Below are 15213 nucleotides of genomic sequence, written 5' to 3'. Positions count from 1 at the left end.
CGCATTTATGCCTCACCTCAGCCCCTCTGACTCCCAGATGGACATGACTTTCCAGCTTTTCAGATGAGGAAACTGAAGCTCCTAGAGGTAAAGCGACTGGCTCAAGGCCACAGCCCTTAGATGCCAAGGGTTGGGGGCGGAGCTGGAGAATGGAACCGGAGAGGGGTTGGGGGCGGAGCTGGAGAATGGAACTGGAGTCTTCCATTTACCTAGGAGACCTGGTTGCTCAAAACATTCAGAAGCTTCTACCCACAGAAGCCCCGTCTCCTCACCAATCCCTCTTGTGCCACAGAGGACAGGTCTCCCCCAGCTGTTCCCCCACATTCTCAACAGCCCTGTACTGCCCTGTCTGGGCTCCCTCTGGCCCCGCCAGGAGAAGAAGACGATGGCCTACGAAATATCAGCTGACATCCTTGACATCGCCACGTCGATGTTCAAGTACCCATGGCTGGAGTACCCAGAGAGGACCAAAGGTGAGGCTGGAATACAGACAGGAACAGAGTCAAGGTGGGGCCTGAAAAGAAAAGCTCTCTGGCTCCCTCTCCCAGACACAGGTCTGGTGAGTTCAACAAATCCACAGGAAGGGTCAGGGCAGGCCATTGGACACTTTGATGGCTCCCCACAGCCTTCAAAGTAAGTCACCAGGGCCCTCGAAGATGGGACATCTGTGTGTCCTCCCAGCTTCTGCTTACCTCTCTGCACCCTGCTCTCTGCCCAATTCCCCACCTCCCAGTCTTTGAAAGAATTTGTTCCCTGAACCTAACACTCTTCCCCCTTATCTATCTGGCTACCCCCTATGTGGATTAAAGACTGAGCCTGTGTATGATCGCCTCTGGAAAACCTTCCCTGATCCCCACAGCCAGAGTAGGGGGGCCTTCATCTGTACCACCTGTGCCTGTATCTTCACATTTTTCTCCCTTTGTTAGTTACTAGTAAACAGTTGTCTCACCAGCTAGACCAGTGGTTCTCAAAGTGTGTTCCCAGGACAAACAGCACCAGTATCTTGTTAGAAATGCAAATTCCCAGCCCCCACTCCAGATATACTGAATCTATACTCAGACTGAGTGCCAGAAATCGATTTTAACAAGCTCCCCAGATGATTCTATGGCACACTCAAGGTTGAGAACCACTGAATAAGACCGCTGTTTTTCACCATCAGCTGTACATTAGAATCCTCTGGGGAGGGGTACCTGGGTGGCTCAGTCAGTTAAGCTCCAACTCTTGGTTTCGGCTCAGTTCATGATCTCACAGTTCATGAGTTTGAGCCCTACATCAGGCTCTGCACTGTTGGGATATTCTCTCTCTCTCTCTCTCTCTCTCTCTCTCTCTCCCTCCCTCCCTCCCTCCCTCTCTCTCTCCCCCTCTGCAACTTGTGCTCTCTTCCTCTCAAAATAAATAAATAAATATTAAAGGAAAAAACAATCCTCTGGGGAACTCTCTAAAATACCTAAGCCCTATCCCCAGAGAATCAAATTCAATTAGTCTAGCATAGGGCTGAAGCAGGTTAAAGTTCCCCCCAATAATTCTAATACACAGTGTTCACTAAATGCTGAATAAGTGAATGCCTAAAAGGGTGATTCCTAGCCCACCATTTGTACCACAGAACTCAGAAAAGCCATGGCTCCCGTTCGCCTGCCCTTGTCCCGCTACCAGGTAAGACCCCTAACTTTTGCCACCCTGGGAACTTTGTTGAAGTAGGAGCGTCAGCAGATCGTCCCTTTTCATTAAGGTCAGTTCACAGAACCCTTACACACTCACCCCTGGGGCTTCCACTAACTCTGTGTGACCTTGGACAAGTCACTTTCCCTCCCTGAGTCTCAGGAGCTTCCTCTGTCACAGGCTCCCTGTCCTGCTCCATTTGTAGAGTTGCTACAACATATTATCTGTAAGGCCTGGGCTATGCAGGCAGTGCTTAATAATGAGTCATCATTATTCATTAACACAGGGATCCTCATAGTTATAGTTGCCAAATAAAATACAGGATGCCCAACTAAATTTGCATTTCAGATAAACAATGAATACTTTTTTAGTATAAATATGTCCCAAATAGGGTATCCAATACCTGAAATCTAAATTTAACTGGACGTCCTGTTTTTCATTTGCTTGGTTTTCACTAAATCTGACAACCCTGCTCATTGTGAATCAATACTACACTTTCTGAAAAAATGGCAAAGATTTGACAATCTTCAGTATGATCTTCTCAATCACCAAACTGAAAACCACTGGCTGAAGCCCCTCTTCTTTGTTGCTCAAAGAACTGACTCTGAGGAAGACTGGAGAAGAAACAGGAATGAATCCAAGCCAAATCTGCAGAGAAAGCCCCTGACCTACACACAACCCTTCACTACAATCAGAGCTACAGTTTCACAACCATTTAAGAGATAGATCTTTTTAAGTTTATTTATTTTGTGAGAGAACCTGTGCATGAGTGGGGGAAGGGCATAGAGAGGGAGAAAGAGAGAGAATCCCAAGCAGGCTCCATGCTGTCAGCGTGGAGTCCAACACGGGGCTCGATCTCATGAACCCTAAGATCGTGATCTGAGCCAAAACTAAGAATCAGGCACTTAACTAACTGAGCCACCCAGGCGCCCCTAAGAGATAGAGTATTTAAAGAAATTCTGCTTTTCCAATGACACTGTTAAATTCCATGAGAGCAGGGTAACACCTGCCTCCCCAGCACCTAGGACAATGCTTGGCACTTAGCAGGTGCTCAGTAAGTACCTGCTGCGTGCCTGAATGAAGGAGCAGTAGCCTGTCTTTTCCCCTCTTTACTCCACATCTGCCTCGCCCCTTGCCTTTCCCATCTCCTTCCCCTGATGGCCTTCTCAAAGTGCTCTGAGATCCTCAAATAACCAAACTGTGTACTAAGACTGGTTTACAGATCAACAATGGCTTCACAATCTTTATCCCATTTGTCCTTTGCAACAATGGGTACAGAGAGAACAAGGATTATTAGCTCCACTCTGCAGATGAGAAGACTGAGATCTTGGTGGGTGAAGTAACTTGCCCAAGTCACACAGGGTAGGGGTAGAAGTCCCGGACTCTAGCTCAGATGAGAGACTGAAGGGTGTCTCTCTTACCTAGTCCCTTTTTTTTTTTTTTTAATGTTTATATATTTTAAGAGAACGAGAAGGGGAGGGGCAGTGAGAGAGGGAGAGAATCCCAAGCAGACCCCTGACTGTCAGCACAGAGGCCTACATGCGGCTTGATCCCACGAACCATGAGATCATGACCTGAGCTGAAATCAAGAGTCGGGATGCTTAACTGACTGAGCCACCCAGGCATCCCACCTAGTCCCTTCTTATCCTGGTCCTTTTCCTGGCTGAGGAACACCCCCCTGCCACTGTTGTGCCACTCACACCCCCCAGATGCCAAAGGAGGAGTTTCCCCCTAGCCCAGAGTGCTGGAGGCAGCACCCAAGCAAGCCACTTTCAGTGCCTTACTGCTACTTCAAGAAGCCTGAGGTCTACACACACTGGCACACCCTATATGATAAGCGACAAGAACGGGAGGCCAAGAAGATGCTGCGGAAAATGAGAGATCACCCTAGGTGTGTTTTGACCTTTCCTATTCTCCACACCTTCCACACTTTCTGGGAAAGAGAAGAAGGAGAAGGTAGGAGTGGGAGAGGGGGTGGGGCAAGCCCAGCTTATAGATCCCAGAGAGGACCCTGGGGTAGGAGGAGGCTCATCCGTCTTCCTCTGGTCCCATCTCTGAGCTGGGCTGAGGATCAAGGGCAGAGGAGAGTTTGTGAAGTAGGAGGGAGGGAACAAGGGGTCCAAGGCCAGCCTGTGCAATTTCTCACACAGGCAACTCAAAGAGGGCACCCCCATCCAAAAATTCCATCTCCCTATGAGCAAGCTGACTATACAATCTCAGATGGGATCCAAGCCCTCAGACCCTGCTGGGGACCCCCTGAAGTGGCAAAGATTAAAGGTCAGGGACCATGGTGGGAGGGAGAATGGAGAGACTCCCTTTGTGGGTGTCCTTACCTTGGGCTCAACATTATCCTTCAGCCCTCAGTCCCTGCCTGCAAAATGGAGGGAGGAAAGGAAAAGGGACTGGATTGGATGAGCACCTGTTTGAAGTTCTACAACTATATTTATCCCTTTCTTCCTTTCCACTGGCTCCCTTGGATGGGCAGGAACTCACAAAAAGCCTGGAATCTCCCAGAGAGCCTGAGCAATTCTATGCAGCACAGGTAAGAGGTGGCAAGGGTGGTGGAGCATAGTCACAGGAGCTAGCTGAGCTGGGGAGGAGAAAGATGCTTGGGGGAAGAAGTGAGGGAGGGAGGAGGTATTCCAAGGCAAAACTCCAGCTGTATCCAAAGGACAGTAACTCACAGGGGTGCTGCCTGAGGGCTCTTCCCTTTCCTCCACCCCTGTTCCTGCAGGCTCTGGGGTGCCTGGGCGTCAGTGAGCAGTTTGTCATGGAGGCACTATGGCAGGTGGTGAGTCTGAGGCCACATGAAGCTCATGAGAGGAGGAACAGGGTCTGTGGTGTGTAGAGCACGAGCACATGGGCACAGACAAGGCTTGCCAGGGTGCAACGATGCTGGGTCAGATGCAGTGAGGAGAGCTGCCAGTGTGCAGCATGCACTATCTCATGCCCTTGGCTTCTCTGAAGGACAGCTTGATGGGGATGGAGGAATGTGAAGGTCCCCTTTGTCTAACAGAAAGACCCTCAACTGAAAAGCCAGGAAAGAACTTGGACTGAGTTCATTCTCTACCTTAACTGATTTAATCCCCCGTGTTTATATGCCAATTTATAATGGGGAACATGCTTTCTTGTCCATATTCTCATTTAAATCTTACAAACTAGTAATAGGTGGTAGTATCTGCACTTTTCTAAAGATAAATGGAAGCTCTGAGAGGCCAGGTGACTTGCCCAAGTCCACATGGCTACTAGATACCAGATAGGGATTTGAACAAAAGTCTTACTCCCAAGTTGTGTTCCTTCCATTGCACCGCCCTGCCTGTACTCTATGTTTGAGCATAGACAGGTCACTCTCCAGACTTGGTCTCCTAATTTGTAAATGAAAAGTTGAGATGATTCTGAAAGCTCTGACATTCCATCAACTTATGGCATGTTTCCACCACCTGCCTCTTAAATCAGGCCCAAACCGGTTCAGAGAAAGTGAAGTCTGAGGCCTGTCGAAGCCTGGCCCTCCTGGGTGAGTATGTCCTCTCCCTGGGGCGGGTGGGGGGGTGGGGAGAAGTAGGGAAAGGTGAGAAAGGAAGCAGAGGAGCTCCTTTCCCCTTTGAGTAAGGAAAGTCACTTCAGCCTAGCACTGTGGGCAGAGAGAGGAAAGTGGGGTGAAAAGAGAGAAGAGACTGGAGGGAGAGAGAGGGCCCCTGGAACTGCAGCCATGCATGAGTGTCCTGAGAAGATGGGTAACACCTCAGGATCTAGTACTTAGAACTTCTGTCTTGAGGGCACAGTCGAGTCAAATGAATCCTGGCAGAGAAGAACAGTCCCTGAGGCTCTGCCCTGACCTGAGGACCCTCCCTGTCCAAGGTTGCCTGAATAAGCACGTGATCCAGGTTCTCATCACACAGTTGAAGGGGCAAAATGAGGAGGAAAGGATGGATTCTCTGACACGGCTACGAGTGGCTCTCAACTCCCAGGCTGCTATCCCCAAAGACAAGGTGACTGGGAGGAGAGTCAGTAACTGGGGCAAGGTAATTGATGGTGTTGGCTGGGGCTAGGTCAGGGAGAAGGTAACCCGGCTCCTAGCCTTGATGGGAGAAGACACTGTCTTTGTGGAGTTCCCTGTGGAATAGCTCCCCTGCACAGAAGCACTGGCATAGCCACTTCGTGGTCACACGAGCTCTGACAAGCCAGCTTTCAGAGCCGCAGTTTGTCCATTTCTAAACTCTTGACAGTAACTACACTCATCGTGGTGAGCACTGAGTAATGTACAGAATTGCTGAATCACTATATTGTACACCTGAAACCAACATAAAAATTAATGGATTAGGGGCGCCTGGGTGGCTCAGTCAGTTGAGCATCTGACTCTTGATTTTGGCTCAGATCATGATCCTGGGGTCGTGGGATGGAGCCCTGTGTCCTGCTCTGTGCTGAGTGTGGAGCCTGCTTGGGATTCTCCCTCTCTCCCTCTGCCCCTCTCCCTAGCTTGCACTCTCACCCTCTTTCTAAAACTAAAAACCAATAATGGATTAAACCAATAAATAAAATGAAGGTAGTAATTATAGCAATGTTGGGAAGACTAAATGCAATAATGTAGGTGAAGCATCTAGTTCAACGCCTGTGCTTTTTAAGTGGTAATCATTATCATCCTTAAAAACCTACTAAAGAAAAAAACCTCTCTCAAGAGGGGAAAGGGATCAAGAGTCTGCTGACACTAATCAAAAATTTTCCCCTTTTAGGATCCTCTTACTTTGATCCCATCACTGTTCCACGTGAAGTAGAATTCATCATCCATCCATTTACTCAACAAATATATATTAAACAGCTATCACATGCCAGGCACTGTCCTAGGCCCTTGAGATACATCAGTGAACTAAACAGGCTAAGATCCCCTGCTCTTGTAGAGCTTACCTTCTAGTTGAGGAGATATTTAATAACCAATAAACTTAATTATATAGTATGTTACAGGTAACCAGTGCAGTGGAAAAATTACATAGCAGGGTGAGGATGATCAGGAATGCCAAATGGGGACAGGAACAGGTCGTAGTTTTAAACCCAGAGGGAGGGAAGGCCTCATTTAGAAGGGGTCATCTGAACAAAGACATAAAGAGGGTCAAGGCATTAGCCTTGCAGGTTATCTGAAAGAAGGCATTCCCGGCAGAAGGACCAATCAATGCAGAGACCCTGAGGCAGGAGCGTGCTTGGATGGTCAAGGGACAGCAAGGAGGCCAGTGTGGCTGAAGCGGAGTGAGAATAGAGAAAGCAGTAGGAAATGAAGATATGTCAAAGTAGTAAACAGGAGACTCAATTATACTAGATCTAGATCTACTAGATCCACTAGACTAGATCATACTAGGTCATTGCTTTCTGGACGACTTTAGTATTTGGGCTTTTCACTCTGAGTGAAGTAAGAAGCCATTACACATTTTGAGCAAAGCAGTGACATGATATAGCTTACATTTCAAAAGGTTCACTATGACTGCTGTTCTGAGAAATATGGGGAGGTGGGGGTGGGGTGTCAGGTGTAAGCAGAAAGACCAATTAGGGGCTACTAAAGCAATCCTGGTGAGATATAATGGTGGCGTGGACCACGGTGGTTGCAGTGGGGCTAGTAAAATTCTGACAGGTAGAATGTGAACTATAAAAGACAGTGAGGAAACAAGGATGAAGCCAAGGTTTTGGCCTAGCAGCTGAAGGATGGAGTTGTTATCGACTAAGATGGAGAAAGCTGCAGGTGGAACAGGTTTGAAGGTAGTATCGGAAGTCCTGTTTTGGACAAGTTATGTTTGAGATGTCTATTGGACCTCCAAGGGAGACAGCAGGTAAACAGTTGTATGTACAATTTGGAGTTTAGAAGTCTGAACTAGAGAAAGGAATTTATAAGTTGTTGGCATACAGACAGCATTTAATGTCATTCAATTAGATGAGGTCAGTAGAACCAAGAATCAAGTCTAGGGTCATCCCAATATTAAGAGCTCAGGGAGAAGAGGAAGAACCAGGAAATAATGATAGGTGGCCAATAGGTAGGAAGACAACTCAAGAGTCTTGAGATTCTGAAAATCAAGTGAAAAACATATATCAAGGAAACAAATCAACTGTATCAAATAATATAAGGACTGAGAATCAATACACAGATTAACTATGCAGGAATCCTTGAATATCTTAACAAGAACAATTTTGGTGGGGGTGGGTATAGATCTGACATAATGAGTTTAAGAGTGAACGGGAGGAAAGAAATTAGAGATGGCAAGAATGGACAATTTTCCAAGTGTTGTTGGAAAGGGCTGTAGTTGGTACTGGGGGTGGATTTTAGAAAAAAGAAAAATAACAGCATGTTTCTATTCTAAGGGATAATGATCCAGTAGTCAGAAAAATGATAATTTTGAAGGGAGAAGAAAGAGTTGTGCACAAATGTTCTTGATTTAGTGAGAAGAGATGAAATCTAACACACAAGTAGAGAGATTGACTTTAGATAGATGGTCAGAGTACCCAGTAGTAAGAGGAAGGGAAGAACATAAAGGTGCAGGTGTTGAAAGTTGGATAGAAATGGTGGTTAGGTGTCTTTGGAACTTCTTTTCTAGTTGCTTTTATTTGCTCAGTAAAGAAGCAAGGTCATCAGCTGAGAATAAGAACAGAGGAAGAAGTGTTAGAGGTTCCAAAAGGACAGGGTGTGAATCAGGAGAGGGAAAAAGACTTGCCCAAGGAAAAACAGTATGGTTACTAGGTAGGACTAAGGGTCTACGTGAGGTTTGTGTTCATATGTTTAAAGCAAGATCAGCCATCATGACTGTGGGCTTTTCTCCAGAAAGTACAGGCACAAAGTGGGAAGTTGACTACAATGAAGCAAGAAGAGGTAAAGGAGTTGAGTGAGGCAGAGAAGTGACTATAGTAAGGACCATGAAGTTTAAGCTGGGTAGAGAGTGAAGAAAATGAGCAATAAAAAGGTGCTCAGTGAATTGTTAATCCTTGTGCAGTCCAACAATTACTGGCATCAGGAAGTTAGCTGGAAAGATAAGCGGTGATGGTCAGAGAATGGGATCCATAAAATGGAGATCATGGAGAAGCCGTAGTAATGGGTAATGATAAAAACCTGAGAATTAGGGGCTGACACAGAATGAAGGACAAGGTTATTGGATAGCAGGAGTGGGATCAATGGCATGTATATTTTTTAAATATCAGGAATTAAGACAGCAGAAGTGTTAAAGAGAATGACATCCATCCATCCAGGATGGATGTCATAGAGAAATGAAGGGATATGACCTAGGAGCATGTGGATGACAGCAAAAATAAGGGGACATGGGTAAATTAATCTGATGACATGAGATTCATTTTAGGGAGGAAGAAGAATGCTCTGGAAGTAAGAGTGAACTGCCCTCTTAACAATGTCTGGATGAAGATATAATTCCCCTGCCTATTTCACTTCTTGTCTCCCTCAGAGAACTCAAGTCGGGGATGAAGAGAAGTTGGTGCCTGTTCTGCAGATGCTGATAAAGAAGTCATCGAATGAAGCAGCTGTGGAGGCAGCCTTGTGCTTGGGTTTCCTGAGGCCCTGCAGCAAAATAGCCCAAGAGTTCTTGCTGCAATGCCTAAGCCAAGGGTCCAAAACCCAGCGGATGAAGGTGTGAGGGGCAGAAGGCTGGACTCCCTGGGGAGTGCTGGGGAACCAAAGGCCAGTGCTGACTTTGGTACAGTTTGGACCCCGTCATACTCAACCAAAGAAGCTTCAGCAGGGAACACTGTGGGGTCCTCTGTGTGTCTGTGAATATGTATATACATGAGTATGGGGTCACGTAGACATAAGCGTACATGCACATGTCTGTGTATGTTTGATTTGAAATAGTGTTCATTTTAAATGTGCACAGATGTGGGGCTCCTGGGTGGCTCAGTCGGTTAAGCGTCCGACTTCGGCTCAGGTCATGATCTCATGGTTCATGAGTTCGAGCCCCGTGTCGGGCTCTGTGCTGACAGCTTGGAGCCTGGAGCCTGCTTCACATTCTGTGTCTCCCTCTCTCTCTGCCCCTTCCCTGCTCATGCTCTGTCTCTGTCTCAAAAATAAATAAAAACATTAAAAAAAAATGTGCACAAATGTGCACACATGAACTCATGCTCTCACTCAAGAGGCCAAGAGGCAGGAGAATGGACCCCAACTGTTCCCTGTGAGTTTTAGGCTCAGCCCTCAAGCCTACCTGGTCATCCAGATGCCTCTTGGCCCTGTACACCCCATCCCACCTGCCTGCCCCCCACAGGCACTTAGGATGCTGGTCAAGATGATGCATGTACACTCAGCCACAGTCATCAGGGCCATCCTAGACCAGCTGTGCTCTTCTAGTGTCCTGGAGGTAAGGTCTAAGGCTACCTAGCACCCTTCCTTCTCCAGCAATAGGATGGGAATGATGAAGAGGGATGATGAAGAGTCTATCCTTCATACCTCCCCACCTCTGCCCTTAGCACCGCTTTGAAGCCACCCAGATGCTCAAGACCATTGGACTGGAAAAGATCCAGGCACAAGGGCTGGAGGGATTCACATTTGACCTGCTCTGGAGGAAGACTTACAATGAACCTTTCCTTGTGAGACCAAAGCTCCCAAGCCCAGGCAACCCAAACCCGTCTCCTCTCCCTTCTCTGAAGACCTCCCTGACTTGGCTCCCATCACACTGCCCCAAAATGTATCACATTCACTCTAACGCATTCCCTGTTCCCCTAATGCAGCCCATGTTTTCAAGCCACCTTGCCTTTGCAAGGGAGGCAGTTCTCTCAGCACAATGACAAGTCAACTCTCCCTCCCTCTGCAAGGTGAAAACTGTCTCATGCTATTATTCACTCCCTCCCTCCTTCTGCCTGTTATAATACCATTGCTTCTGCAAGGCCAGTCCAAACACCTCCTATGGAAAGCTTTCCCTAATCACCTCCACCAGAATCAACCCTGCATTCCTCTGTGTTCCTTTGCTTTTATCTCTATTGTACCTTGTTACAGAACCAGCCACAGAACTTCCAAAGCCATTTTTCTGAAATGTAAATCAGATTGTGTCTCACCTCTGCATAAAATTTTTCAGTAGCTCCCCAGTGCCCTCAGAATGGCTCACATTGCCCTTCACCACCCAAGGCCTGCTCACCTCTCTAGCTTCAGCTTTCCCCACTCCCACTCACGGCCACACACCAGCTATGCTTAAGATCACCCTGTCCTGGTTTATACCTGCTATCTAAGTGTAACTCCTCAGAGTGCCCCACTCTGAAGAGTCTCGGTGTGGTCACCTAGCTACGCTGAACTCCTTTTTGTTTCCTAACCTCTCTGTGCTCTCTTGCCTCTAAGCTTTTGTACATGCCCTCCTTTCTGCCCCAAAATCTCCCACCCCCACCCTTCTACTGGTTAACTCCCATCCACCTTTCAGGCTGCAGCTGAGGCATTGCTTCCTCCAGAACATCTTGCTGGTACCCAGACTGAGGAGGCCCTATTTTCACCCTATACTTAGCTCATTTGTAACACTTACCACAGTAGTGTACATGTCTACTCACCCGCACACTTCCCCTACCAGACCTCAAGGCAAGGACCATATATAGCACAAGGTAAAGGTTTGTGAGCACTTAAAGGCACACTCCTGCATTCCTTTTCTCTACTGTCCCACCTTAATCCTTCTTCAGGCTATGAGGCAGGCTGTGGCTGAAACTGTGGAAGAACTGAAGATGAAGCCTACGATGATGAACCTGGTGGAGGCGTGAGTGGCTCAGGCTGGCAGAAAGGGGCACAGGGTCAGAGAGAGCTGAGAATCTGATCCCAGTTCTCTTGCCTGTGCCCCTGGCCAAGTTACTTTGACCCCTGGGATTTTCATTGGCAAAAGGGTACTGCTAATACCTACCACTCAGGGCTGCTATAAAATATAAAACATAAAAGCTCAAATTAAGATGAGGACATGAAAGGGACCTGTAAAAGGTAGAGTTCTGGGGGCACCTGAGTGGCTCAGTCGGTTGAGCTTCCAACTTCAGCTCAGGTCATGATCTCATGGTCTGTGAGTTTGAGCCCTGCGTCGGGCTCTGTGCTGACAGCTCAGAGCCTGGAGCCTGCTTCAGATTCTGTGTCTCCCTCTCTCTCTGACCCTCCCCCACTCATGCTCTGTCTCTGTCCCAAAAATAAATAAACATTAAAAAATAAAAATAAAAAAATAAAAAGGTAGAATTCTGGACAGATGCAAGTCCTAATTGTCATTTGGTACCTCTTGGCAAATTGTAGTATCTGCCTTTCCCTTCCCAGCCCCTTTCCTAACCCAAGAAACAAGAGGGAGAAATTGATGTAATCAGCATCACTCTCTGGTCTTGTGCTCGATTCACTCTGGGCTGTCAGAAGAAACAACCAGCCCTCCTCCTCCTACCCTCTAACTGGATAACACATTCACTTCCTTCCACACAGGCAACTAATGAACTCAAATGCCACTGCGCGCCAGGAAGCAGTCATCTCTTTGGTAAGGCCAGCCCTGCTTCTCTGACCAGATGTATTGATGGCAAGGGGAGTAGGCAATTGAGGGCAATTACTTCAGGGAAGAAAGGACTGTAAAGTTTGGGGAGGTTTGGTGGTTTATACTAGAATTCCAGCCCTACCATGAATTCAGCAATGACCTTTTCTTCAGGATTGAAGTAGGTGGGATAAGGGACAGGAGATGGGTATGAGAGGCATTGCTTAGGTATTGCAGAAATTGTCTTGACTCTTTCTGGTGAACAGTATGTACTGGAACCCAATGTGGTGGCCCCAAAAGGGAAGGAAAGGGATACACCTCAGCTGGGAAGCCACAGCTCCCCCTCTCTCCAGGCCAGATGACAGGGTCATCATGGAGACTAGAATGGAAAAGAGCACAGACGGGGCATCTTCCTAGGCTGACTACTTAGGCACATTCTGCCTCTGCCAGGGCGTCCTGGGGATCCACAGCCCACAAGTGTTCCACTTGCTGTTGGACATGCTAGATGCGGAAAAGAGCCAGGCTGTGAAGAACAGTGTAAGGCATTCCTGCCCACCTCTTCCTCTTCTCTACCCTTCCTCCAAGCCTCTCCCATCCATCCTTACCACTTGCTCTTTGTCAGGAGGGAGGAAAGGGAATAAGCTCTCACACACTATACCTTGACTTCATTCCATGGGACCCCAGTGGCCTGTGGCCAGAGCACCCCCTCACTGGGACACCCCCTCCCCTCCCAGCCTTAGCCTGAAGTAAACCAGCCATAGGACCTTTGTTTCAATGCAGCTACAAGAAACATTAACTCTCCTGGCCTCCAATGATCCTTGGATCCAAAACAAGCTCAAGAAAAAGGTTATCTTTGTATATGAAGCACCTAAGACCAATGAGGAGGCAGAGCCTACAAGGTTCCGGAAAGACCCTGAGAACCCAGAAGAGTTAAATATCCAAGACTTTCAACTAGCACAGCTGAACCCTTTGTTTATTGCAAAGTCCAGAGCCACATCAGACCAACAGAAAAAGCTGAGTGCCCAGAGAGAGTCTGCCTTCTATCTCACTTCTACCTTCCCAACATGTTTCTCTAAACCAAAACACAAGGCACAGGCCACAGGGCCCTGGGTGCCAGGGATCAGGAAGCAGCTCCAGATCCTTGCTAAAACCTCTAAATAGGTCAGTTCTTTGGGCCTAGCCCCCATTCTCTTCCTGATGTTACTTCTCAGGTTCCCCTGGGAAAACAACCTATACTTATCTTCCATGAATAAATGAGTGTCACTCTACCTACCACTGCTGTTCCTTTTGTCAGAGGCTGCACTGAAACTCCTGTCTCCACACTCTTGGTTAAGTGTTATTTATTTTTCATTTGTTTCAACCGTTTATTTATTTTTGAGACAGAGCATCAGCCAGGGAGGGGCAGAGAGAGGAGAGACAAAATCCAAAGCAGGCTCCAGGCTCTGAGCTGTCAGCACAGAGCCCGACCCGGAGCTCGAACCCATGAACTGTGAGATCATGATCTGAGCCAAATGATCTCAGACGCTCAACCGACTGAGCCACCCAGGCGCCCTGAGTATTAATTCACTCAGTCACATGTCCTTCTCAAAAAGGGAAAGAGAAGACAGAGACAGAGCTGTTCCAATGGCCAGTCTGCCTCCCTAAATCAAGCCCTTGTCTATACCCAGAATTTGATGAGCTTCTGCCTAGAATGGGCTGCAAACAGGAAAAATAGAAAATCCTGCAAAGCTGGACTCTTGGGCCATTTCCTCTTACTAAATTGCCCCCTAACCATTTCCCAGTGGTTAGGAGATAATGAGGCTGTAATCAAGACCAGCCATCTTCTCTCTTCTCCTACACTTGCTTTCTGCCTTCCTCAGAGCCATTCCCTGTGACAGACTCTCTCTACTCTTGAAAACTGCTTCAGTTTCTCCCTTATTTGTACTAAAGGCTTCAGTTTCCCTTTACCAACAGGACCTGCCACACCAATCCCAACAACCTACAAAAGGAAAAGCCCAGGAGTGAGTGGGCGGCTCAGTTGGTTAAGCATCCAACTTGATTTCAGTTCACGTCATGATCCCGGGATCTGTCAGCGCAGAACCTGCTTGGGATTCTTTCTCCCTCTCTCTCAAAATAAATAAATTAACGTAAAAAAAAAAAAAAAACCAAACAAAAAAACAAAAAAACGAAAAGTTCAGACTTTGGAGTCAGACAAATCTGAAATTGAATCCTAGGGTCCAGGGTCCATCACTTACTTGATCTTTGACTTTGGACAAGTTAATCTATTTCTTCGCCTATAATAAAATGAGAATAATCCATACTACTTGAGAGAGCTCCTATGAGGAGCAAAACAATAATATAAAGCCCAATAGAGTGCTTAGCATCACACAGTAAGCACTCAAATTGAGTGTTTCTCTCTTCTCCTCTCTTCAGTGTTATCATGTGTGCCTGTGACCAGTGGAGGTTAAAAATGTCCTGCCACCCCTATATCCTCCCGAATCTTATTGAAGTGACCTAATGTGAGGTCAAGTTCTTCCCATCAACCAGAGAAAGGTCGAAGTAAAACAGATGCTCCTTTCCATTCCCCACACTCCAGGTTCTAGAGTGGTCTGGTTATTCTGAATAAAACATGGTATGTTTCATTCAGATGTTATCTCCCTACCTACCCCAGTACTTTCAGATGCACGTTTTGCCTTACAGAGTTGTAAGTAAAAACACACAGACCAAAGATGGCAAAAATGGATCTTCCTTTCTCTTACCCACTCTGCACCTTTGGCCCAATGAGTAACCTAACACAAATTTCCGTGCACCTTAACAGCCTGTGGGTACAAACAAGCACTTATTACCTAATTTAGGCTCTCAACTACTATAAAATCCTGCCCACAGATCTCTAACCCCTCCTCCTACTCCTCCATATTTCTGGCTTTCTAGAGGATATCTTGTTACTCAACCAGGTAATAGTCTCTGCTCAGCAGTACCTCAATCCTAATTTCACAATCCTCATCAGAAGACTTAAGACAGCCTTGAGCATAAAGCCCTGCAGAGAGGACCCACCATCCGGTACACCACCAATGTAGCAAAGCCTTCCCAATAAGTACCAAAACTACCTAGATGCAATACTCTGACAAACACGCTTAAT

General features: G+C 47.0%; 1 protein-coding gene across 3 annotated transcripts; it reads left to right on the top strand.

The window, feature by feature from the left end:
* Positions 1-260: 260 nt before the first annotated feature.
* Positions 261-13328, top strand: HEATR9 (HEAT repeat containing 9). Of its 3 annotated transcripts, none has more exons than XM_047832407.1 (15): positions 261-473; positions 1604-1653; positions 3369-3550; positions 3810-3936; positions 4145-4201; positions 4394-4450; positions 5116-5173; positions 5518-5648; positions 9087-9269; positions 9897-9989; positions 10099-10218; positions 11290-11363; positions 12053-12104; positions 12546-12632; positions 12876-13328. In XM_047832407.1, the coding sequence occupies exons 1-15, from the start codon at positions 386-388 to the stop codon at positions 13254-13256; spliced, it is 1740 nt and encodes a 579-aa protein (XP_047688363.1). In that variant the 5' UTR covers positions 261-385; the 3' UTR covers positions 13257-13328. The 3 variants fall into 3 exon arrangements, with proteins under 3 accessions (XP_047688363.1, XP_047688362.1, XP_047688364.1); XM_047832406.1 differs by having other exon boundaries at positions 5518-5681; XM_047832408.1 differs by lacking the exon at positions 4394-4450 and having other exon boundaries at positions 5518-5681.
* Positions 13329-15213: the final 1885 nt, after the last annotated feature.

This window comes from Prionailurus viverrinus, chromosome E1 (genome assembly GCF_022837055.1).
Source record: "Prionailurus viverrinus isolate Anna chromosome E1, UM_Priviv_1.0, whole genome shotgun sequence".
NCBI classification, from domain to species: Eukaryota; Metazoa; Chordata; class Mammalia; order Carnivora; family Felidae; genus Prionailurus; species Prionailurus viverrinus.
This window is presented reverse-complemented; position numbering and strand designations above follow the sequence as displayed.